General features: G+C 39.3%; 1 protein-coding gene across 6 annotated transcripts in view; it reads right to left on the reverse strand.

Moving 5' to 3' along the window:
• USP15 (ubiquitin specific peptidase 15) overlaps positions 1-27,322 on the reverse strand; it is an 87,967-nt gene that overhangs the window by 7,204 nt on the left and 53,441 nt on the right. For 5 of the 6 annotated variants that reach the window (XM_084810606.1, XM_084810608.1, XM_084810609.1 and 2 more), the window contains 10 exons: positions 26,455-26,538; positions 21,836-21,980; positions 20,264-20,437; positions 16,478-16,636; positions 10,408-10,632; positions 6,114-6,197; positions 5,927-6,021; positions 5,587-5,778; positions 4,315-4,430; positions 878-1,150 (listed from right to left, as the gene is read on the reverse strand). In XM_084810606.1, the coding sequence (XP_084666732.1) occupies positions 878-1,150; positions 4,315-4,430; positions 5,587-5,778; positions 5,927-6,021; positions 6,114-6,197; positions 10,408-10,632; positions 16,478-16,636; positions 20,264-20,437; positions 21,836-21,980; positions 26,455-26,538 (1,547 nt within the window). The remainder of the gene's footprint in view (positions 1-877; positions 1,151-4,314; positions 4,431-5,586; positions 5,779-5,926; positions 6,022-6,113; positions 6,198-10,407; positions 10,633-16,477; positions 16,637-20,263; positions 20,438-21,835; positions 21,981-26,454; positions 26,539-27,322) is intronic. The other variant, XM_084810607.1, reaches the window with a different exon arrangement.

Here is a 27,322-nt window from a genome sequence, read left to right on the forward strand (position 1 = left end):
GCTAAGTTGAGGTTGGTAACTATAGAGGACCCAAGCTGATCTTTTTGGTTTAAGTTCATTTCCCCTCCTTGGAGAGAAATAGGAGTAAAGCACACTATTGACAAGGTTAAGAACAATTGTACAAATGCTTGTCCTGAGAATGTGCACAAGTCTGTACACATATCTAGAGAAGCACGTTCAGTAACAGTTGGCTTGCCAGGCGCAACACTGTCTGGAGAAAACAGACAGTTACACACACACTGGTTATATCTAGACTAGACTACTATAATGATCTCTACATAGGACTGGATTCGAACACAGTCTGAAAACTTCAGCTGGTACAAAATTTAGCTGCCAGAACACTTGTGGGGGCTAGGTGGTTTGATCATATTGCACTATTCTTGCATCAATTGCATAGTTACTCATCTATTTCCTGGCCCAATTTAAATTGCTAGTACCAACGTTTGAAACTCTGAAAAGTTTGGCACTAGGTTATTTGAAGGGCTACCTACACCCATATGACCCTGCCCAGGTCTGCCACTAAGCCTGACTGGGGACAAGGCCTTTTCAGTAGTGGCCCCACAGTTGTGCAATTCCCTCCCTCAAGAACTCTGGTTGTCTCATGAGGCCTTTAAGCAGTCCTCTAAATACTTTCTTATTCTGCCAAGCTTTTTATTGTTTTTATTGCTTCCCCTATACATGTTATTTGGTGCCGTTTTTATTATATGTTTATCCAATTGTTTTGTTTTTAATATTTTCATTATAAACCACCTTGTAAGGTCCTGCCCTAATGGAATGGAGAAATAAAATAAAGAGCAAATAAATATTATAGTAACAGAAAACTAATCCTAAACAACAGAATTGAGTTGAATCACATTTGTTCCACTATAAAACTTACCATCTAGCCTAAGTTGTCTGTCATCAAATCTTATATGCCTGGTTTCATCTTTGACGTAATTGATGTCCGTATTGCCTAGGCTGTTAAACTGGAATGTAAACAATCTTTTTTTGTGCCCTATAAGTTGATCCTTGCATGAGTCTTCTGTGCATAATCCATTCTCAGAATCATTGTCTCCTCCAACAGAGTCTTCTGACTGGCTGTTTTCATTTTCAGAAGGGAGTTCCTGATCCTGGCTGGATTCATCATCTTGTTCATCAGTTTCCATTTCACCTGGGATAAAGAACATTACTTGTCATTTACAGAGCATTTTGTATCTATATTATTATAAGAGAATCCACAAAAAAAAAGAACCATGGCTATTAGTCAGCAAATCTCTCTGGCCTTCAGGGAAGCTCCTCTTGGCATATGCCAGAGCTGTGGAAAGTATTCCTATAATCTTGCAAGTCACAATTTGACTCCAGTGCATGTACACACATACACAAACCAATTATAGGACTATCAAAACTGATCCTTGGACAAAAGATTAGGCCTTACTTTATGGTCTCTACTTGTTCGCTGTATCACCTTCATCCACAGCACATGGAGCAAACCTACAAGCCCATTGTCCCTGGTAAGAAAATGTAGATGCTTTTGACCCACAAGTGTTTCGTCCGAGCTTTGGCTATTGGGCAGTATAGAAATGAAATGAAAGAAATATTTTTTTCTAAATATACAAAAATAAATATTCTGGGTGAATATCTGGTTGGAGCCATGGCATCCTGCAGTGACTTGTGGAGCTCTGCAGGTTGCTTATCTCAAACAGCTCTGAAAAGGTTGAGAAACCTTTTTATCTTCCCTTGGAATTAAAAGGGGAAGCTTACAGGACCATCCTGTATGAAATCCGGATGAAATCTTGGAAGAACAGCTGCTTCTGCGGAGAAATAGAGGGGCTGAAATCTAAGATTTAACGCCGGAGTGTCATCTACTGAATGCTGTTTGAAACTCCTAAGCAATTAGGAGACACAAGGACAAACGGCTCCAAATAGTATTTCTGAATTTAAACTACCAGCAATATCTGAGGACTTGTAATTAAATCTGCATATTTGGTTTTTTTGTTTCTGTAATTATACTTGCTTGCTGTGCTTTTGAAAGTGGAGGATGGAAGTACTAAAGGAAAAAAAGAAAGGCTTGAGATCGTCAGCTCCCCCCCCCCCCCCATTGTTCCCCTGGCAAAGGTTTCTAGAAATGCCGGAGATGAAGAGGAGTTGCTTGCTTTGATAAAAACTATGTCTTCTCAGCTACCAGAGAAGTCAAAGAAACTTGAAACAATTCAGGACAATTATTGCCCTTCAGGGGGCTGTGGATTTAATTAATATCTCTTTTCAAAAGATGGAATCGAATGCTCTCGAAGATCGTGTTACTGCTCATGAAACGGCCATCCAAGTGTCTTATAATATTTTGTCTGGTCGAATTTCTCAATTGGAGGCCTTCACATGTAGAATCTACGTATCCTTGGTATTAAAGACGTGTCTACTGATATAGGTTTGGCTGAATTTATGGACAAATTTTTGCACGAGCTATTTGCTTTACCATCTGATTTTTTACTTGATACTGAGCATGCATATCGTGTTCCTGGTTCAATACGTGGCACCAAAGGGACTTTTGGGACTGTTATTGTTCAATTTTCATGAGTCTCTACAAAAAATCATCTTATGTGTCTGGCAAGAGAACGAGGTGAGCTTTGGTGGGGGCCAGCAAATGACAAGATTATGCTTTTTCCTGATTTTAAGAAATCGCTGACAAAAGAAGGCAATTCAAGGCGAAAAGTCTGGCAAAGCAAATTAACCTGCAATATCATATTAAATATCTGGCTACATTTTGCATTCTTTTTGAAGGCCAGATGAAAAGATTTTTGGATCCTGATGCTGCAGAATCATTTGTAATTGGTATTAAAATTAAAACAAGGGAACCAACTCTCTCAGCCTCCAGAGTTGGAACTTAGCCATCTTTACTGTTCTTCTGAAGTGCTGTTTGGGCTATAGCTGATAAGATGTCTAGGCAGTATGCCAGAGTAAATGTTTGCATATTTCTGTTTTTTCTCTCTCCTTTTTTCTGTTATATTGTAATAAAATGCATATTTGTGTCTGTATGTGTGTGTACACATATAAATATATTTTTAGATATGATATTACTTAAAATATACAAATGATTTGCTTTTGTTTTTTGTTTTTATCTTTTTCTTAAACTTTTTTCTCTTTTTATTACTATTATTAATATCATTATGGGATTATTATTATTACTATTTCTTGTTGGCTAAACCTTTAATGTTTATTAATACACATTAACTGAATGGTATGGACTGTTTGCTCCCATTCCTTTTCTATAAGACTGAGGTTATGATACTGAAAGATAAGGTTTACCGTTCGTGATGTAGTGGATTGAAGATTTAATAATACTTGCAATGTTTCGAAGAATGCTGTATAGGTATAATCTGCAACTGGACTTATATTTGGATATTTGCTTTGTTCTTATTGAAGTTTAATATAATCCTTCCCCCCCTTTCCTTCTTTTGCTATCTACCCCCCACCCCAGAATACTGTAATGTTGGAAACTGAAGATTCTGATTATGTTGTTGGTAGTGTTTATTTCATTTATAAAAATGAAATAAAAACAGATTAAAAAATAAAATTCTCCAAATACAACCAAAACAGTTGCTTCTTTAGGCCTAAGAGGAAGCCCAAAGATATGCACATCACTTGATTATTCTCAGACGAATACATGAACTTCCCCACTCGGAAAGATTAAGTATTGTTCGGCATCAGTTGATATGAAAGTTCTACCTGGACAATTAATCTGTGTTGGCTGTGAAAGATATGGTAGCCCTTGTGCCTTAGAAATCCTACACAGTCCCCACACCTGCACTGCATATCTAGATTTTATCAAGCATCACCCACGTAATTTCAAGCCAAACACCAGTATGACTGTGGAATCAAAGAATATACACAGCCCTGGCTCCACACTTCATCAGGTAAAAGGGCATTTTTTTGGTAATGCTAGTTCCACTCCACAAATGTCTCTATACAGAGTAAACCCCTTTTTGAGGTGAACAAAGCATCCTGATATGATATGAAACACCTTAAAGCCTGTTAATATTTTACTCCAAATAAACTACACTCTAACATGCGTATCAAAAACATATCAAGATCTGAAAGTATGACAAGGAATGGTCACATCAGTTTCAAGCATCCCTGTCCCTTACATTTGCAATTATACAGCATCTGGTGAAGTTGTATACTGGCCTAGTATGATTAGAGCTGCCATATTACAGGTGCAGCAGCCATAATGGAAGATTAGTAACAAAATAAAGCAAGATTTAAAGTGGGCAAGGAAGATTTTAAAGCACCTCTCAAAACTGAAGCAAAGGTTTAAGCAAGTGTTCATAATTCAAGCCTTACTTGGGGATCCTTCTTCGTGAATTCCATTTGGGCCATTACCATTGATACTGTTGTCCTTGCAGCACTGCAAGGATGCTTCAGTGTCTTCTGTTTCAGTAGAGGTTTTCACATATCGGCTGAAAGATACCAATCGTTTTTAAAAGTTCTTTTCTTATTACATTTATTCTAACTATTTGCACGTTATAATCATTATAATATAATGAAATGGACCAAGCACAATTTACGACACTAGTAGTGCTGCGCTATTGTTGTCCAGTTATCCTAAATCAGCAAAGACTCCCATGATCTCGAGTTCCACAGTTTTTATATTGTAAGCCACCTTGAGAAGACCAGGGACTTGAAAGAGAGCTAAGAAATATTAAACAAATGAACCAACCAACCAGACCAAAAGGGCTCCACATGCAGCCTGTCAGAAATGCATTGCCCTTCCCCTCTTGCAATCAATACCACAAGGAGACAAGCTTCTGGCTAATACTACTTTATTTTGCTAGAGACTAGCCTCTTTACAAATGCAGATTCCAGGAACCTCTCAGACTGCCTCTGGCCTGTCAACAACTAATCTGAGATCCCTAATTAGAGGAGACTAACTGGAGGGTAGTGAAGTTGCTGACAGTTTGGGCGTGAACCTCCTGGCCAGACTTGCTTCGCAGTGATGCCCCTCCCCTTACAGTAGCTCCCTCCTACACTGGCTTCCAAGAGTGGCTATCCTGGCTGAGTGTCTGAGCCCTGCCCCTAAGTTTTCCCGCTTTGCCTTGTGATGCGCACTAGCGTCTCTGAAGTCATGCCCCTCTTCCTCCTCCTCAGGAACTTGTGTTCTCAAGGTGGAGAGAGTGGGTAGGGACTCAGTCTGCACCATCTGCTGGTCAAGGTCTTTGGAGGAATCTCTCCAGTGTCTTGGCTCACTAGGGAGGGTCCCTCCCCTGGCCTCTGATCTAGCTGCTCCAACTCTGATTCAGAATCGGAACTGTTAGATATCTCAGGGCTCTTGGACTCATCCCTGACACAGCCCTCAAAGAACTTGAGGAATAATACTAGAATAATCTAATACCCTTAGGAGCAAAGAACAAATTAATTATGAAAATGCCAATAGTACAGAGCACTACACCAAGATCTCTGATGCTCCCTGCTAGTATTAACTTGCACCAGAGCCCAGTTGATCCAATACAGCCCTGAATAACTTTACTGGGGCCTAGGTTTGTGATGTCCAAATACCAGCATGTGTTCTCAGTGCAAATGAAAGTGCATTTTCAGCATTTTTTTGTGTATACTTACCACATTCTCAATAGCAGAAGATTATAAAGCTTATCTTCAGTATTGTTTCTAGGCACTGCTATAAGGAAAGGTTGACCAAAATGCGTGGAACCACTATGGTGGCTGTAACCACTATGCCGAAACTTTTCCCTTAAACAAACTGGAATTACAACCTGCTCTGTATCTTCAGTCCGGTTGATGCCAATTTCAAATCTATAGCAGCAAACATAAAAAAAGCACACTTTGAAACAAGGCTATATATTTACATAATCCTACTGTGCAATCTTCTATTGGCTAGAGGAATCCACACACAATTCATGACTAACAGAAAATTATTTGGCTGTGTTTATTTTGTACTTACACATAAATATCATCACGCTCCATAATACTACTCAGATTTTCATCCATTGCAAATATCCTATGGAATCTATGATTGTATATATCAGTAACTATCATCTAAAAAAGAAATAAAATTTGTATCACTTCAATTTGTTTAGACACACAGATAACATTCAGTGTTACGTGCAATTACTTATGAAGCATCATACCTTATCTGCAGCAACACCAGACAAAGTTGACAATGCTGTGCAGAGATCCTGTATATTTCCAATTTTTGGAACGACTACTTTGTACTAAAAAATAAAATATAGACATTGTCATTCTTGAAAAACATGGAGGACAGCTGGACATAAATTCCAACTTTGAATATTTAAGTGACCTGAAATAATCCCTGTGGGAATGAATAACGGCCCTACAAAGGAGATGCGGTTGAGGAGATACATCACTATGAGTGGAGATGAAGTTTATATATATTTCGAGTGGTCAATGTGGATAATTCCATCCTTAGGAAGAAAAGAATTTTGGTTAGAACCAAGTGGTTCAACTGGTCTTTTTTGATGGGGGAGGGAATGTCTTAGCAACTGAGTTCAGACGATCGCAGCACGGGCAGCAACCATCATGGCTGCTCCCCCACCCCCATGCGACTGCCATTTACATTATTCCCCATGCTGCAGCACAGGTTGGGCTGTCATCTGAACATGACATGCGGCATGGCGTGGGTGTCGTACCCACCCTACAACCGACAACATGCAGTAAAGGTTATAGGGTGGATATGAAGGCCCTCTGATGTGCTGTGTGTTTTTTATATTCAAATTTTGGAAGGCAATTGGCTGCACTAAGTTTACTTTTGTACAGTGGGAAACCAGACATTCCAAGGGAAGCTCCCCTGCCATGCCAGATATATGGTGCAAGTAAAGCCTCCCAGCCTGTGGTGAAGCAGAGCCAAGGCTTACATGGATGCAGCACCGGCACTCTTTGATTAGCAGGGATGCTGACATCATCTGCCATCTCCACCCACTCAGACTTTCCTGTTTCCTCTGACTTAGCTGCAATTCTGAAAGTAGCTGGGGGTGAGGGGTGGGCAATGAATTTTGCCAGCAACAATATATTGTTCCCTGTTCTAATGTAAAGTATTTTGGTCTTGAATAGCCAATTTTTGGAATCTTCTTGGGGATGACACTATGGAGACTGTCATGATGAGCACATGCACTTCAAAATTAACCACTACCCCGATAAGAAAAAGATACTCAGTCTGCTGAAAATCTACATAATATTTTCCCATAAAAATTAATTTTCAGAACCAATGAGCTCAGTGAACTCTGAGGTACAGAAATAAGGGTGATCCAGAAACCTAAAATACCAGTTTTTGCTTGATTCCCTAGTCCCTCCACCACAAGTGCAACATTACAACTTTCCCCTGCAACACGTACACAAACTATGTCCCACCACGCAGCTTAATCTCAAAGCTGTCATCTTTCAATGCATTTTCTTTCTTGCCTTCCAAACTCATATTGCCCTCTTCCAACCTGTAGTGAAGCATTACCATCTTTCTTCATTATGGATCTGACTTATAACTGGACCCTATCATCTACCAGTTCATCTGACAGTTGCCCTAATCCCCTTTTTATAGCTTGTACTTATGTATTCAGCTTCATCTGTGTCTATTTGTATCTACTTATATCTCCTGCCTCCATTAAAGCAGTTAATTTAATGAAATAAGCAGGTCTTCATAAATGCAGAAAACTATACATGCACTTAAGATGCATGTATAGTTTTGATTGTACTACTTAAAATAAAACAGGGTTTGGGGTTTATTTTGGCATAACTTGGAAACTGTATTTGCATGAGGAAAGACTGCACACCTTAAATTTGGGGGCAAGCAGCTGGGGTGCAAAAATTCATGCAAACCTTAGAGCCGCTCTATCTACCTTTAACAGGTCATAATTTGTCATGCTGCTATTGTTTCTGTACTTTTCCTGTACAGAAAAACTGTACATACTAATATTTGCTGCTCTGAAAAATATTATATCTAATTCTAAAAGAATTAGATTTAAATTGAGTGGAGTTGGTCCTGGGACAAATGGGTTCAAGTCCTCCTTCTGACAAAGTGTGTGTTGCTTCAGGAAAGACCCTCCCCAATCTCAACAGCCTCTGCTCCCCCATATCTATAAACTGAAAATCACTGTGATCTACCTCACAAATTTATGGGAAGATGTGACCCCTTAACAATTAAAAACACTATACAAAAACTTATACTGCTCAAACACTAGCCCCAACATAATTTGCTGCAGATTCCTCCCCCATTATGTCATTTCCCCTTCCACTTATACCCTCCCTCACTACCTTTCCCTTGTCCTTGTCTTTATCAACTTTCTACCTTTCTTTATCTACAACCTGCTTGTTCTTTCCTCTTTCCATTTTTAGTACTTATGTTCATTCCCCTTCTTCTTTTCTCTCTTCTCACTGCTCAGCATACATGCACCTTAAAATCAGGGAAGAAGACTATTTTAAGCCCATATCTGGTCCTGCCTTGTCCTTCATTTGGAAGGTGGATCCCATCTGATGCTGCAGTCATATATCAAGTTCCCATTGTAACCCCCAGGGAGGAAAATAAAAACCTCACTCCTGAGAGCCACAGAAAGGGACAAGGGTTAGATAAAGAACCAACACTTGCTTCCTCAAGCATCTGCGAATTTGTTGGGGTAAGTGATTTTTCCCTTCCCTTAGTTCAGGGGTGGGCAATACGCCATCCGTGGGCCCTTCATCCTTTTTGCAGCTCCTACCACCCACAGATCACCACTGCTGTTAAGCAACCAAATTGCCACAGTGCATGATGGCGTGGAAAAAAGCCATTAAAAAAAGTGCACAGGGAGTGTGTGCCTTGTTTCAATGCAAAATTGCCCACCCAGGACTTTTGGCAGTGTAATTTTGCATTTATGCAGAAATATGGCTTTTGTCTTGCCACTGAATTGCTGTAGAAATTCAGCAGTGGGGAAGTATAGCCCCCAGTAGATTCTCGGGGCACAGAAATTGTGCCAGCCAAGTTGTTCATCCAAAGTTGTTCATCCCTGCCTTAGTTAGTGGCTTGCAATAATTTACCAGCCATAGGCCCAGTTCATATATTACAAGCAAACCATGATTTTGCTATTGGGAATGTGTTACAGGTTCACCCTCTTCCCCCTTGACACACACCAGTTCTTTAAGCCACATCCTGGTCCATGTTAATTTGTTTTCCATGACATCTGATTCGGTCAAAGTCTGGTCACCACTAACCACAGTTTGCCTCCAAATCAGAATTGTAAACCCATTTCAATTTGGAGGGAGAGTGGAAGTGCATGAGTCCACAACATATTCTCAATAGTCAAACCACGGTTTGGCCATGGCAGCTGAACTCAATGAAGTGGATGTAGCTAGTCCTGTCCAGTGTTGAGGGATGTAGCCTGGAAAAGCCTTGCAAACACACTGTACCACTTACAGGGATAGTTGACTTTTGGAGTGCAAGTCATCTGAGTTTTAATGCTTTTCCTTAACTTTGAAGTGGGAGAGGGAGGACACTGTGTTCTTTTCTCTCTGCCTAATAATATAGTTGCCTCTAGTGACCAGGCCAGTGGAATTTTTCAACATGGGCAAACAATGTGAGCACGTATGAGAGAAATACACATAAGCAAGAATAATGATAATTAGCAGTACAGAACAGGACCTAATAGAATTCCTTGGATCATCATTATCTAATAGCTGAAAATCTGACCTAGAAGACTTGCCTACATCTCTCTTACCTTTTCCCATAATGATGTAGCAGAAGAGCTACTTTCTTTGTTCAGCTGGATGTTTTTAGCTGTAATGTGCAACTGTCATTAGTACATCACTTCAAGTTAGAAATCCAATGGGAAAATGCTACCAAGTGAACATTTAGGACTAAGGTTATGACAACTGAAATGCCAAAAAGCAAATGTTTCCAAGGGCTGCTTAAGTATCCTTTACTCTGCTGCAATTTTAGGTAACAGAGAAAGAGTATACATCTCCACGTAAGAAACACAGAATTGTGAAATAAGGGAGGTACATTCAGCACATCTGAAATCATTTGGTGAATGTTTCATGGAGAAAATGGAAATGAATGTTCCAATGTGAGTCTGTCTTAAGTCCCATCCATTTCAGCTAACTCTGGATACAACCCAATATGTTTTTAATCCATATTACTTAAACCTCTCATTCTCAGTCGTGACGATCAATCAATTAATGGTTTATGTGATTAGCTTTTTACTACCTCATGCTGCAACACAGAGTTAAGTCTATTGTGCTAATTACTGAAGGGGAGGATAGCTTCTTTCTTTGCATTAGTACAGCAAATAATATATTGTTGAGAAGGCTCCAGCGTAAGTCTGAGGTAAGTCTTGAAATGCACCAACAAAATAAGCACAATCTTTATTACAATTGTCTACATAACAGACCATGCAATAAGAAAATATCGAAATGCTATGAACTTGTGATGCATATACTTCTCACCTGCATAGGTTTGGCAAGTGGATCCATTCTAACTAGATAAACTTCCAAACTGCGTTCTTTTTTCATGGGTAGCGGGAGAGTTAAGTAGCAAAAGGGATCGAATGTTACAGAGATCTTGGCACATTCTGGACAAACTAGGGTTGATTTAAAAAGTCCATGAAATATATCTACAATGATGGAATCATTTCGTTTCAAATGGTTCTCCCAAGCTTCTTCAGCAACCACCTAAGCAAAAGCACAAGTTAATAATAAAACACTTTTACTTTATGATGTATTATTCAACATGTGAATGTATTAACAGTGCATGTGTGCACATGCTGTTATAGTATTAGAACTCTGCAGGGCTTCACAGCACAGGGAACACACTAATATCATCCAGCAGGTGGTCGTTAGGAAGAAGCAGATGTAGCAGTGACAAAGTTCAACACTTGACTGGAGAGGCACTTGACCCATCTCTGAATAGCACACATCCATTAGAAATACCAGTTTGTTTGTTTTTAAAAGGGGGCCTTAGAAAGCAGTGTGAAAGGCAAGATTGGTAGGGTTTCCTCAAGTTAGCAGAAGGCTGGTGAGCAGACATATGGCCTTTGTCACCCTCGGAAGATCAGGAACTTTTATGGAAAGCCTATGATGCGAAATGAAGGAGGTGAAAAGAAGTTGATATGGAAAAGCCTCAAGGAACTAATACTGCTGCAGAGTAACAGAGCCCTATATTATGCCATATACCATGCTTCATCAGCCACATAATTGCTGGTGCCACTCTGATACTACTTGGAAGAAAAGCTGCAGCACTATCAGGAAATAAAAGACATTAATTTAACATTTGGATAGTGCTTTCAAGTATTCAAAGCACTTCACATGCATTACCTAGTAATCCTTTTCCTCTAAAAACCCCTGTATGGTCAGTATTATTATCCTCCATGTTGCAAATGGGGAAACTAAGGTTAAGAGAGAGGCTTGCCTAAGGCAGCCTACTGGATGAAAGGTGGGGGGATCAACCTCTCCCAAATGTATCCACCAGGGTTTCTGTGCAACACCAAGCCTTGTGGGTGGGAGGGTAGGAATAGCCTTGATCTATAGGGACTCAATCTCTGTGGTCAGGTACTCTGTCCAGCAGTCAGCCAGTTTTGAATGACTAGACCTGGTGTTGGGAACACACAACAGGATTGGGATTCTGTTGGTGTACCACCCACCCCATTATTTAATATTCTCCCGGCCTGAGCTGACAGAGCTTGTCTTATTTGTGCTATTGAGGACTAGAATGCTGGTGGTCATGGGTGATTTTAATATTCACACATGGTTACTGTCAGGAGTTGCTCAGAATCTCATGTCTGCCATGCCAACCATGGGTCAGACTCAGATAGTATCCAGCCCACAACATGAGGCAGGACACACTTTGGATCTGGTTTTCTGTTCTGGATTGAGGGTGGGGGGAATGATCCATGAATGAAGGAGCCAGTAACGTCTCCGTTAACAAGGACAGATCATTATCTCATCAGACTGGACATCTAAAATACCTATAATCTCTGAAGGGGTAGGGGACCGAGTTTGATGAGCCACCCTGAAGGCTGATGAATCCGATTGTTTTCTGAAGTTTCTTGGGGATTTTCACACAGACTTAGCTGGTGGTCTTGCTGAGGCCCTGGTTTCTACTTGCAATGAGGGGAATGATCAGGGTCATCATTCCCAAATGTCCTCAGGCCAGTCATAGAGCTGTATCAGCTCCCTGGTACTCTGAGGAGCTGAGGGTGATGAAATGTCAGGGTCAATGATTAGAATGCAAATGGCAGAAAACTCATAACGAATATGATCAAACACAGGCAAGAATCCATCTTCGATCTTATTCTGTGGCACTGATTGCAGCAAAGAAATCTCACTTCTCTGCCACCACTGCATCTGCTCAATGTTGCCCAGCAGAGCTTTGTTCGGTGGTTAAAGGCCTCATGGGTATAGGGTCTGAAATAAAACAATCTTCAAAAGCCTGCTGTGACCAATCTGTTGAATATTTTGCTGATAAAGTCACTTGTATCTGACTTAGATAGCACTGTTTTGAGGACGAGAGATGGGCGGGACTAGTACACTGTCTAGTCATGTTGTTATGGATAACTTTCAGCTTGTGCAATCTGAAGATATGGACAAACTGCTTGGAGGACTCGGACCTACTACTTGCTCTTTAGACCCTTGCCCATCTTGGTTAGTGAAATCAGACAGAGCTGGGTTAGGCATTTGGACCTTGGAAATGGTCGATGCCTCCCTGAGGGACCGTAAGGTTCCTGCAGCTTTGAAGAAACAAGTGGTGAGGTCTTTGCTGAAGAAACCAAGTTTAGATCCTATGGCTTCAGATAACTAGCATTCAGTATCGAATTTGCCATTCTTGGATAAGGTATTGGGAGCATATAGGGGCCTTCAGTGCAGACGGTGTTGGATGATACCGTTCCAATCTGATTTCAGAACTAGTTATAGGACAGAAACAGCCTTGGTCACCTTGGTGGATGACTTATGCAGGGGAATGTATGAGGGGAGTGTAACTCTATTGGTTCCTCTTGACCTCTCAGTGACTTTCAATACCATCAAGCTTGGTATCCTTCTGACTCACTTATTTGGGTTGGACTTACTTTTAATTCCTTGTGTGTCTTGTTTTAAATTTAGATTAAAAGCCTGGGGGCAGGTACTGTCATGCAACTTATCTTGTTGTGCTGAGAGCCTTTTTGGTTAAAGGACAGGGTATAAATGCTGTAGACAGACAGGCAGTTTCTTCAGGAAGGACCAGACTCTCTATCACAGAAGGTGCTGCAGGGGGACCTCTGTTCCATCCCACAGCCATTAGCCTATGGGATTCCCCAAGGTGCTATCTTGTCCCCTATGCTTTTCAACAACTACATGTAACCACTGGGGGCAGGGGGCAGTCATCCAGATGGCTTGGGCTGCAGTGTCAGAAGTATGCAAATTATACTCAGTCCTATATCTTACTTCAATCTACTTGTCCCAGGGAGCTGCCAAACTCTTCAACCAGGGCTGCAGGTTGTCTTATGACTGATGACGGTGATGACTATGACTTAATCCATACAAGATGGAGGTATTGTAGGTAGGAAAACAGAGTACTCTAGATGTGTGCATGGGTGGTGGTGGTGGTGGTGGTGGTGTTTACAACTGGTCTTAGGTAGGGTTGCGGTCCCCCTAAGGATCAAGTGTGCAGTCTGGGAGTCCTCTTGGACTTGAAGCTCTGGTGGCTATGGTGTCTATGAGTGCTTTTTACTAGCTGCAGCCCTATCTGGAGAGGATGGAACTTGCCTCTGTTATCCATGTATTATTATTTATTATTTATTATTTATTACATTTCTATACCACCCCATAGCCGAAGCTCTCTAGGAGGTTTACAAAGGTACTGATGACGTCCAGGCTGGACCACTGTAAAGAAATACGTGGGGCTGCCTTTAAAGACAACTGGAACCTAATCAGCCACAGAAGCCCTACTCACATGCCTGCAGGTGAGAACCATCAGGCTAGTGAGCACAAAGGAGAGTGTTCTCTCAGCTATGGCCTCATGGCTGTGGAACACATTGCCCATTGGGATGCACTGGGCCCTGACATAACAGGCCTTTAGAAGAGCCTTAAAAATACAGTCATTTTCTCTGGCTTTTTCTTAACATGGAGTTTTATGGGCCAACAAATGGACAATGTATTATCTGCAATAATTTAAATGTTTCTTTTGGAGGGGGGATTATTTTATGGAGCTGGATTTTTTAGTTCTGTATTGCTGATTTTTATTAATGGTTAATTTTGTTTGTAAGTTTGTTTTTATTACTGAGTTTTTTGTTTATATTAACTATTAGAAGCTGCCTTGAAAGGGTTTTTACTCTTAAAGAAAAGACTATAAATATAGTCTTTAAAAGCCTATAAAATATTTCCAATATAATAAATAGTGAGTTCATGGCAGAAGTGAGATTTGAACCAGGGACTTCTTGATTCACAACTCAGCTTCTTAGCCACTATGCTACAGCAGCTCTTTCAGATACACTGAGGGTATAGTTATTTTGGGCTGATTTATACATTCAAACAACACTTAAGACTGCACGCAGAACGTCTGTATGAAATGGCCATACATAGCTGGTGCTATTTCTTTGCCTGTGATGGCTTAAGGCAACAACAGTCACGAAGATGGTTGTGTTTCTCCCTGTAGGACCAGCCTGTTCACAATGAAGTTCTTTGATGCAGTTGTATATAGTCACATTGAGAAAATAAGCACCATTTGGTTGTATCATAGCAAGTACTGCAATAAGTATTGAAAACATTTCATGACAGAGGTAAACTATTTGGTGGCCTGAGCTCATCAAGGTGTTCCCCAGGACTAAAGCTATCATACCAATGCAGAATATTTATTCTGACAGCTTCAGTGATCTGGTTTACACATAAGCTGACTATGGGCTAAACAACCCATAGTTCGCAACGGCTGCGCCAGAGTGAGTGCACTGCCTCTCGTGTACCTGCCACTTCAGCTTTCTATCCGGATCACCAAGTTACCCAGGAATGCCCCGGTATGGGGCATTTCTGGGTTATTTGGTGTCTGGAAAGAAAGCACAAGTAGCAGGTGCCCGGGAGGCAGCATGCTTGCTCCGGCACAGCCATGGCTAACTACGGGTTGTTTAGCCTATAGTTAGCCATTATGTGCGTAATGAGTCACAACCTACTTCTCAGATATCAGGAAAACAGCAGAATTGCCTTAGTTCTTAGTAACACATTGGTGGGGCTAGAATGGAGAAATGCCTGACTATTCTCCTGGGACTAACAACTCAACTTTTAATCCAGAGCAGCCAACATGGGCCAATTTTGTGGCACTTACAAATATTTCAAGAAAACGTACTATTAACTGGATGTTAATTTAACCCCTCTGAAAATATCTTGCAAGGAGACCAAAGGGTGGCTTGTGTTTAGACATTAACTGGGTTCAGACGACATCAGTCTGGATAGAAACCCACAATGAGTTGCTGCACCTGAGGGCGCATGGTTGCATATCCAACCCCAGCTTGGGGGTTGTCATGTTATGTAAACCTGGCAAGAGTGGATTATGCAAGGATTAAACAACCCTTGTATAACCCTAAACAGACCATGGGCTATGTGAAGGTTGTTTAACTCTTGCATAATCCACACTCACTGGGTTTGGACAGCACAACCACCCCGGGGTCTGCATATTCAAATGGCGGCCACCCCCACACACACACACAGACACCACATGTAATGCGAAAAGCCCCACTGTTAACCATATGAGAGCCATTAATGTTTCAGCAAAATAGTATTTCCTGCAGAGAAGTCATTAAAAAAAACAATTTGAAAAATCTTCTAGAAGATTGTAGATTTTTGGCCAAGATGTGTATGCAAGGAATGTAAACGCAAAATATTTAAAATGGCCTAATACATGCTGTTCTAACATTATAGACTGCTTAGAGGTACTTTTAAATATGGACAGCAGTATATACATCTATTAAATAAATACACTTCAATCATTATTAATATAACCTAGTGCCCCCAGCCATTCTATCAGTAGCCCATAGGTTTAATTCTCTCTTCTCTTGGTAAGATTTCTCTCTTTGTAAATATCCCACCCCCCTTTAGAGAATTCACAACTTGCTTAGCTTTTAACAAGAGTACTGAAAACTTGTACGATCTACCAGGAGATCTGTCCAACAAGTTCATTTTGGTCTGATAATAAAGTACAAGAAATGTCGGAAGTGATAACTGCCCTTTTGAGAAGTCAACTGTACACAAATCTAGTATCAGTTTAATTAGATAATTTTTTTTGGCCTTTTAAAGTTTAAATACGTTTCTAGGGTTGGTTGCAGCCAAACATCTGGATTGATGAAGGGCACAGTTAGTGAAGTGCATTGTACTTTTGAGAAGATTTCATGAAATCTTATGATGAATCAGAGCAATACGCATCTTGTTGAACAAAACAGTATCTAAAGTATGCATCTTTAAATTGCACTCTGAATTACAGCTGCTCAATAAAGGGTCAATAATATATTTGTACTTTTTGATCAATATTCTATCCTAAATTATAATAACACAACATTACCTTATCTGGCCTTCCATCAGCATCTTTTAATTGAATATAAGGCTTTTTCCTAATTCGATTCAAATCCTCATGCAGGCCATCTAGAAGAAAAGCTAGCAGTTCTTGGCAATCTTGCTGCTGATATCCTGAAAACTGTGGGGCAAATCGTCCTACCTGTGTCTAGAGAAGACAAGATTTTAATGTTTGCATCACATGACTTTATGCAAAGGAAATTTCTTAAGTGACAGTAAAAATGCATTTTTGTCTCATGGATTTTAAAATATGCTATTGAAGTAGTAACAGAACTGAGGTCCAGGGAAGGGGGTGGTTGTCTATAGGAATTTTCTCTCCCATTGCAGGCTTCTAGTCCAGTTAAGTTCCAGTTCCGAGTATGTCTACCTAGTCACTATGTCCTAGTGTTTGGCATAAGGGCAAGTTGGGGAATCTATTAATATACCGACCAAGCCTTTGCCTAATGATCTCCTAACCTGAGCTGATGAACATGATCTTGGATCTGCTGTTGAAGACTTCTTGTGACTCTGCAGGACCTCAGCATTCATGCCAAGGCAGTCTTGTCAGGGGTGGTCCAACATGTAATTGGCCCAACACGTGTCGCAGAACGCACTCCTTAGTTTGATTTCTTGACTGGGCAAAGGAATGGTGATCTGGTGGCAGGTGGGATATTTGATACTCTTGTATCAAAGATAACTTCCTATTGATGTTTAGACTGGTAGCAGTCACTTCTTCCTGAAAGAGTGGTGGACCTATTAGGATGGTCTGCTCCCAATGGAATCTTAGTGATTCCTGACAGCCTTTGGAGAGTTTCCTGTTGGATAGTGTTGCTGCCGAAACCCTGGTCATTCTGTGGAATGTGGAGATGACTCGGGTGATGGACATACTTGTTCTTAAGTTCAGGGGTGCTCACTGATCCAGCTGTCACTGGAGGCTCAACTCGCCTCCATGGAATGGAGTGTGCAGTTGAAGCTCTTGTGCCACTGGTGAGCATCTGTGTCTCCTTCTGGAAAGGCTTGGCCACAATTAAGTAATTCAGCTCTGGTAACCTCCAGGCTAGATTATTCCCATGTATTATATAGGGGCTGCATTTGAAGACTCAAGAAACTTCAGGTAGTCCAAAATAAGCTGCTAGGTGCTAGCTGCCGTTGGGATACATCTCAACATTTGAGCTGCACACTGGCACACTGTCTGTTTCCAGGAACAAATCAAAGGCTGGTGCTTACTTTTAAAGTCTTGTACAGCTTAGGGCCAGGTACCTGAAGGGTCACTTGCTCCACATCACCCTGCCCACATGTTATGAGGCCTTCCTCCATATGCCTTCATTATTTGAAGTGGGTCAGGTGGCAATGAGAGGGATTCTTTCTATTCCACACTGGGGAAATGTTCTCTCTAGAGAGATTCACCTAGCACCTACTTTGTTATCTTTCTAGTACCACACAACCTCCTTTTTATTTTCTCAGAACTTTTAATTAATTCTTAATCCTTGATGGAATTAGTTGCATAGCTGTTTTTATCTGCTATTTTTACAGTTACTTTTTACATTGCTGATCTTTTTTATCGTATTTTGTTTGAATGTGTTGGTAAATCTGAACTAGGCAATTGTATTTTTGAAGGGCAGGATAAAATGCCTTTGTGGCACTGCATTACTACATTGTAGAAAGGCTGGGTTTGTGTCCCCCCCCCCCCACTCTTGCCCGCTGTAACTTGGAGAAACAACCCATGAAGAATCCACAGTTCTGGGTTCACTTGTAATGACAATCCATGGTTTAAACAACCCAGAGTTCACAACCCAACAACAAACCATGCTTTCTCTTTCTAGGTTGCTCGTGGCTTACAAACCATTGTCTGTTAGCACAGCTGGGTTCATACATCACAACCCACAACTAGACAGCTCATGGGTTAAATAAACCATGGGTTAGCATTATGTGAGAACCAAATCAATGACTGGGTACACATAACATGATAAACCACACGCAAGGTTGAAATGGGTTGAATGTGGGCTGTTGTTGAACCATGGGCTGTTGTGTTGTCTGAACCCAGCTGCGATAAGAAACCATGGTTTGTTAACCACAAACAACCCACAGTTCACAACCCAACAACCATGGGTTCCCTTCATGTGTTCATGGTTAACAAACCATGGTTTGATAGCGTGGCTGCGTTCAGACAACACAACAACCCATGGTTCAATGACAACCCACGGTTCAACCCATACTTAGCCTTGTCGGTTATCATATTGTGTGAGCCCAGTCAATAAGTAATGAAATAAATATAATCTTAGCACATTATCTTATCTTCAATAACATTAAATAGTATGTATAAAATATATAGTACAGTGCATAATATATATTCTATTATTTTGTATTAATAAGCCTTCTCACTTAATATAATCTATGGAGGTACTCTTGTAACCCCACATTGTGTTAGGATAAGGAAGAGGGCCTTCTCTGTTGCTGCTGCCAGACCATGGAATTCCTTACTAAAGTCAGTTCATCTTGTCTCCCACTCTTATTGGCCTTTTACTACAGAATTAAGACCTTATTTAAGAAGGATTTTAGCCTTTAGAGCACCCTTTCCCAACCTTGGGTCCCCAGATGTTGTTGGAGTCCAATTCTCATCAGCCCCACCCAATATGGCCAATGGTGAGGGATGATGGGACATGTTGTACAACAAAATCTGGGGACTCTAGGTTTGAAAAGCCTACTTTAGGGGCTGGGTTTTTTTTTTCTTGCTGCCCATCATAATTATATGTAATCTCTCTGTTCTTATTCTGTTTTTTTACACTGACTTTTATTATGTTTTATTATGCTTTTGACAGGAGTAGCTTTTAAACTGTTTTTAATGGCTTTTATTATCGTTGTTTCTTTTATATATTGCCGTTTTCATTCTGTTGTATTTTACTATTTTTGTAATGCCTTGAACTTTGAGAAAAGGTGAAGTATAAATATTTTAAACAAAATAAAATAAATAGTGATGGAGGGATTATCTATAATAATACAAAAACAAGCCTGAAAGGTTTAGTAATAGAATATTCAAACAATATTTATAAAACAGAAAATTGGACCAAATGCACATATGTAGCCAGATTTAAGATTATATATGTTCAATAATGCAAGTTAACAATATTTGTGGTTGCAAGTTACAGAACCACAATCAACAATGCTAAGAGTTTTCAAATCTGCAAACAGAGACTTACATTTTGTTTAGAAAAGTATTATATTTATTAATTGCCTCTTCATTAAAAAGTGTCCAAGGTGTTGTACAGTAAAACACTATCTGGACATATGCCTTTGGGAATCCCCCCCCCGCCCTCGGAAAACTGCCTTTCCATGCTTGTCAAAAGCTAGATGATAGCTTAAATATATGCCTGAATCTTTCCTACCATGTTCTTCAGTTCGGTTACCTGACAGGCTTTTTGATCTTCTCTTTTGTCCCCTCACTGTAAGATGGTTCTTTATTTTGATCTCTTATGTCCTTTTAAGGACAGAAATTATGGCTAGAAATAAGTGCCTAGAGAACGTAAACATTAATGGTAAAAAAAGATAAAGAAATTGATGAGCGATGTGACATGAGAAAAGAAGTTAGAACTGAAAATAAAAATAGAAGCGAAAGCTGGATACCTCTATTTAAAAACACAATCAAAATAGGTAAGCATATCTGTGTCCAAAGAACCTATTTCATTAATACGCTTCCAGTTTTCATCTGTAATGGTCTCACTCTATGGGAAAGTTATACCACTTATAAAAAACAGATCTAAACATACCAGGATCTAACTCTATTCAAAGTTATACTTACTTTAAATGCCCTTGGAGTGACATAGCTGTATTTTCCTGACCACATCTGCTTGATGAGCTCTGCATATGATTTGGCAATTTCACCTCGCATTCCTAACGGATTGTCAAAATTCAGCTCTTCTTGATATTTATCATTGAGGAAGTATTCTGTGAGTGGAGGGGTGTTGCTCAGACACTGAAAATGAATGTAAATAAAATTAAATACTTGTTCTATCTTCTGTTTAAATGCACTCCTATCAAGTCTCTATTTTTTTCTTACTCTGCACATAGTTTAGCACTACAAAAATATTTCAATACAATTAGGTAGGCACCTTGATTTCCCAGGATCACAATATCTCATTACCCATCAGTCTCCCTGCATGGGTTCTTAAAGATGGTTTTGGATTTGGTGTTGAGATGATGGTTCCCCAGGATGATGGTTCTGAGGAATCTGAACTTTCATGCCAAGGCTGCTGGATCTGGGGCAGCTCATATCTTTGCATCAGGGCAGAGACCTAAGAAGCACAAGCACACCACCACAGGGAAGGCTGTCTCCTTAATAGCAGGCCACCTCGCCTCATTTGGCAAGGGCACCTGGAGGACGGTCTCTGAAGATGATCTTAAGGCCTAGGCAGGTATGTAGGGAAAGAGATGAGCCTTCAAGTAACCTGGCCCCAAACTGTTTAGCGCTTTAAGGATTAATACAAGCACTTTGGGCCTGGAAACCCAGGAAGCTCGTGCGGGTACCCATTAGTCTCCCTGCCAGAGCTGACAGAGATGATATCAGATTTCGCATTGAGGATTCCCAGGATGATGGTTCTCAACTTTCCTCCTGAGGCTGCTGGATTTGGGGCAGCTCAAGACTTTATGTCTGCCATGACAACAATCGGGATGCCACAACATGTCACTGGCCAAACATAGTAGAAGGGTACATGTTTGATTTGGTTTTCTTGACTGGGCAGCAGAACGGTGATCTGAAAGTGGGGGGATTAACACCTATGGCCTTGTTGAATCACTTCCTACTGAGTTTAGGACTCTTGGCAGCGTTTTCTGCCTGCGTACATGGAGGACGTATTAAAGTGGTCCGCCCCCTGAAGCTAATGGGCTGTGATGAATTCCAGAGGGTGCCAAGCAATTTTCCTGAAGGTATGGCTGGCGGTGGTTTAATTTTGGTTTTATTCTGTAGCTGCTTTAGCTTTTTAAAGGTTTTATGTTATGTTTTATTATGTTCTTATATTTGATAGAATTATAAAATATATGAACATACAAAACTATCTTGTGAACATCCCAGAGAGCTCCAGCTATTGTACGGTATAGAAATGTAATAAATAAATAGTTCCCAAAGAACCAAGTAATGATTAGCAGGATTCTAGTAATGTTTCTTTCTGCCAATAGCCATCCTGTATAAAACTATTTAAGGAACACAGAACAATGGATACTTAATTTTTCCATATAATACAATGTACTTAATTTTTCCATACAACATGAAGTAACTTTGAGGTTTTATTTGCATTCCACTAGTAACTGTCATTCTCCATTGAACATTTTTTAATTCAACACAGTAAGGAAGTTCACGTAACACTGAAATACCTACCTGAATTGCTGAGTTCATGAAACATGTGTTTCCCAAGTTACTTAGGCCACAAAGTCCAGGCTGTTCATTGTGCCTTCCTGGCTCTGAGTAGTCATAATTCTTATAAGCAGTGTATGAAGGGAGGCAATAGTTTGAGTTTTTCACACTGGAAGAAAACAAAACATTTCACAATGTAGTTGCATGATCTATAGTTGTAATGGATATGCATAACCGCACATTAACACAGTAATACACAAATTAATGGCTGTCTAAATTAAAAGAGTATGTAGCTCAAATACTTAAATTCTGTAAACTCAGTATTAATAAAAAGCCCTTAAACCTTTCTTGCTACATAACCTTTGGGGAAAACAGCACAATCCTAAAACAAATTGCTGTATTTCTCCTCTCTCTACCCATGAACAAAGAGCAGCTTCACAGCTCAATCCATCCTTCATTTTTTTCAACCAAGTTTAACACAATGATACTTTAGATACCAGCAGCAATAGTAAAGCATTATCCTTTTAGATTCTGCTACTGTTAAGAACAAATACAGAAAATGGGACGGAAGAGTTATAGTTACAGGTGAGAGCTGAGATTTCCAAGGCTGCCATGACATCATTGGCCCAAAGCACTGAGGATTCTATTTTTAGGTTTGTTACTTGGACCACCCAAGCAAATTGCAGAAGGGAGCCTGGAGTGACAAAGTATGCATACAACCCCTTCTAGTAACACATTTTAATTTGGCATTTTTATAGTCCCCTTTGTCAAGATAGAACATACCCTTAACAGGATATTTGCTAATTGAAGGGCAATGTGTTAAAAATGTATAAAAATAATAAACTAAGTATACTTATGCAAAATGAAAGGGCAAAATGACAATGAAGTATCAGATTGTTCAGGCTCTAACATAATTGTGCTTGCATATATTTTTAGACCCAAGCGCCATTTTTGTTAATGTAACATATGCACATGTAATTGGAATCAGAATTTGAGCCACGTAGCCTGTTCCAGCCTGTGGGACAAAAATGCAAGATGTGGAGCTGAAATCAGTAGGGAAGTTCTTGTATAGGTGAGGGCTGTGTGTATGCACTAGACTGCGTACAAAACTTTTGTTAGGAGCCATGATGCTTAACAGTCTTAAAAAGCATAAACTCAGTGTGCTAATATATTATTTTATTAAGGCATACAAAGATTAAACAGTGTAATTCCACCGCAGTAAAAACGTTAGAGGCTTTTCTGGTCCAATCTAAGATATATTACTTAGTTATGATTTGACATTCAAATGGTCATGTGTACACATCTTTTTCTGGTATATAATCTATAGGCTGCTTTCAGTGTTATCATTTCCATTCAGAGGAGAGCACTTGCAAGTCACTAGGATGCTCAAAAACATAGTATTGAAAGGACACACCAGTTTTAAGCTAGATACAGGTATGTCAAAATTCTTGAATGAAGAGTATTCAGTATTCATTCCTGTGAAAAAACGTTAATGGAGGTGGTTCTGAATGTTTTCAGTAAGGAAGCTGAAATCAAACTAAGGTATGAGCATATCAATGTTTAACACTAATGGCAATCATAATGTATAATAGAACGTAAATGTTTGTAAAAGTATCGTTTCTGAAGATTTGTGAATATGAATTCTAGTAGTGAAGCAGAGATGGGCTCTCGATATTCATTTTTCTGCAAGGAGCAGCTACTTCTCCCATTCCATTTCCATGATATTAACAAAGATGAGGGGGATGCCCAATTAAGTTTAGGCATAGGCTCCTCTTTCTCCTCGCAGAATACCATGGCTCAAAAAGCCACCTGTTCCTTTTAAGTGAAGTTCTCCCATAACTTATATCATTCTGTAAAATCCTTGTTAAAGGGATAGTTACTGTAGGAAACATACCCATGAATCATGAAAGTTCTCAATGACAGATTGCTTTAGCTGATCAGTACCGAATACTGGGCACATTTGGAAATGTGAAAATTTGTGATAACTTAGTTGCCTAAATGAAACACATGCAACAACAGGTTGAAATTTATTACAGGTCCTTTTGAGATAAAAGGGTTAAAAGATAAGTGAGTTATGCCCTCTGTAAATGCCTGCTGTTGCTTGCATCACGGTTTTCTTTCCTTTCATCTGGATTTGATTTGTGAAAATGGATGTTCAGAAGAAACAATTTTATTTGATATTTCAGACTACAAGAGAAATGTATGAACAAACTTAGAAACTCTTGCCTATTTTAATGATTAACTAAAATATTTCAACAACCAAACTGAGGATATTTTTTGATCCATGATACCAAATGGCCATAAACAATAAAAGAAGAAAGGATTCCAAAAACTGTGTGTGCTCAAACCTCTGAGGTGAAATACTACAACTGAGCAGGATGATAAATATGCTATGGAGCATATATCAATGATGCTTTACATGTACTCAAATGGAGTACGGGTACAGAAGGTAAGTGTTCTTAAACAGAATTAGGATGAGAAATAATGAAATAAAAGGGTAATATCTTTTAAAAGATTCAATAGAAAATATATTTTGGAGTCAACATCAGAAGTAAAGAACATTTTAACAGTAGAATTAAAACTATAGATATCCTAATATTTATTGGCTTGTTTAGAAGAAACCAAGATTTTGATTCCCACATTTACAATTAAAGGCACACCTTGAGTTCAGTGGAATCCACCCTAGTATGTATGTTCAAGACTGCAGCTTGAATGTAGTAGGCATCACAATATACTAATAGTGCGATCCTATACATTTTTACTCATGTCTACTCAAAAGTAAGTACTGCTGAATTCAGTGGGGCTTATTCTCAGATAAATAGGTATAGAATTGTAGACTAGACAGTCTTTACCATTTTTTTAAACCAAACAAATCGGGGGGGGGGGAGTTTAAATATTGTTCACTATACCATGGGGCAGCATCTAATGGACTGTCCAGGGGACTACTGTGTGTACACCAGGGTTTCCATACAAACTAGAACTTGTCAGCTCTCCACTGCTTCCCTAAGCAAGTCCAAAAAGCTGCTCCTGAAACTAAGATGACTGTTGGGAGTACCTCCAACATAAATACAAGGAGATGAAGTTACAAGAGGAAACTGAGAGTGTTTGTGTGTGTGCACCCAAGTGCTTGGGACCAAGCATGAGGATGTTTGCATCCCTGCCCATTCTTTTGGAAATCAATATGCAATAGTTGACTACTGAAATACGTTTCCATTGCTAGTTAACAATTGGGAGAAAACACTGCAATTACCAAAATAAACGACAATTTCCAAATTCTTATTTAACATCTCTAGAAATGATGTGTAACGTATCTTCCCATGGATAAGCAAATCCATGGAAGCCCTGGAGTTGAAGAATTAAGCTTTGTGTTTGTTGAATTAAAAAGCAAATCCTAAAGCCTTTCCTTCTAAAATTGCATTTATTCTTTAAACTTCAAAAATAGAAAAAGTACCTGCCTGCCAGTTGTTAGACAGTTCCATGAAATGGAAGTGCAGCTGCCCTTTATAATACAAGCCCAGGGCACTTCTGTTGATTCTGAAAATTTACAGTGTCCATTTTAAAATGAGATTTAGAGCAGGCGACAACTGTCCCATGGCTTCAGAGGTTATGATATGCTTTTGCATTTAACATAGGTTATCAGTATTCTAATAAAAGGATAAGATCAGTTTAGGCTGTGGTTAAGTTGTTTATACACACCAAAAAGATAACTTTTCTGTACTTACTATACACACACACACACACAGTACAATAGACTACAGTTAAATACATGTATTTGTTTAACTGAGAGAGTTGGGGCTACTCACAATTAGTAGAAGCACAAGTGCCACTTCACCCCTTACGAAAACTCCCTTCTCATAAATGCAGTATTTAACTGGAAGATATTGTATAAAATATTTAGAGATATTACTTTTAAATACTAAAACATTTTCACATATGATTCATAGCCACAGACTCTGAGAATTTAAGACTGAAAGGAAAAGATGAATATGTAACTTGTTATTTTTGCAATATTCTTGTATGAAACCCTCTATGTGAACTATTTAATACACACTTTCATATCTGTAGCAGACTGCAGAAAATGCAGTGCACCTGCAGTGTGTGTGCCCTAAATGAATAGGGTAATTTATGAACTAATACATTTTTAGTATAGTTTTATCATGTTAAGTATTTGTTAGGGAAACATATAGGATATGCCTTTATAATAAAAAAAATGAAGCATGTGATCCACTGAGTGGTTACTTTTAACATGGAATCCCAATACTTCCTGGGGTCACAAAAATCTCTGATCTTGAACACCAAGCCCCAAAACTAGGAAAGCCTGAGCAGTAAATCATGTGAATATTGTTCCATGTGAGTCATTCTTGCGAAAGTCTTTTCTTAATGCAGTGGTCTCCAACCAGTATGTGGTGCTTTACAACATGTTACAGTATCAAGTTCTGAAGAAAAATAAAAGCAAAAACAAATTTCCTCTTATTAGTTTCTCTTTCAACACACTGGGGTCTTGGTGACCTTTACGTCTTGGCATCACTGCACTTGCACAGTATAAAGTCATCCAAGTTATTTATCTAAAATTATAAACAATCTTCTTTTGAAATTATACTTGGATGTTTAAAATTAAAAGTTCTTTAAGATGTGTTGCTTACTTTCTGTTGTTGATGTTGTTATAATTATTTGATAGAGATGGAGAGATCTTTGGCAAAGTTGAAAAATTGGATGCACCTGGGGACCTTTAAAAATATGAAAATGTTAAATTAGATAAAAATGCTGAGATTGCAAAATTAATAATGAAAAAAGGAAAAGCTAACAGATGAGCAATGTATGTAAATAAGTATGAAAAATAAGGTTCTTATGACCAGAGCAATAAACAGCCAAGAGAAGTCATCCAACCTCAAAATACGTTTTAAAAACATCTCACTTTTAATCGTTCACACCTCTTATCCCAGAAAAAACAAATCACAGGAATTAAGAGTCAGCCTAAGCCACAATTAAGGTTTGGCAAAGAATTACTTTTATCAAAAACCACAAGTTAATTTGGTCACAGATAGAAGACATCTCCTCCCTAAAAGCAAGCTTCCCTATTTCATGATGCTTTTAAGAAATTTTGAGGTTAGTTATGAAGGTGCACCACTATTATTAACATTATTAAAACACTCTGAAAGCAGATTTGAACAGCACCTTAAAGCACCAGATCAGCTCATTACTTTAAACCATCTTATGAACAGTACCACACCAAAAAACTTTGTCAAAACAGCCTTTGATCTTCATTAAGCTATACTGATGTATGAAGCCTAATATTAATATTCTTTAACAAAAGAGCCTCAAACCAGGAAAACATATACAACAAAGTCGTATTTTGATATTGATCCAAAACCAATTAAAAGAAAGTGTACTCATTGCCAAGAAACTCCAATGATCTTTGGAAAAGAGCTAAACAGATAACATCATTCCATGTAACAGATTCAGACAGGAGACCACAAATTCACAAAAGGAGTATTATACATACTAGCATTC

This window comes from Heloderma suspectum, chromosome 7 (genome assembly GCF_057233095.1).
Source record: "Heloderma suspectum isolate Gila_16-S chromosome 7, 16-S_ref, whole genome shotgun sequence".
NCBI lineage: Eukaryota > Metazoa > Chordata > Lepidosauria > Squamata > Helodermatidae > Heloderma > Heloderma suspectum.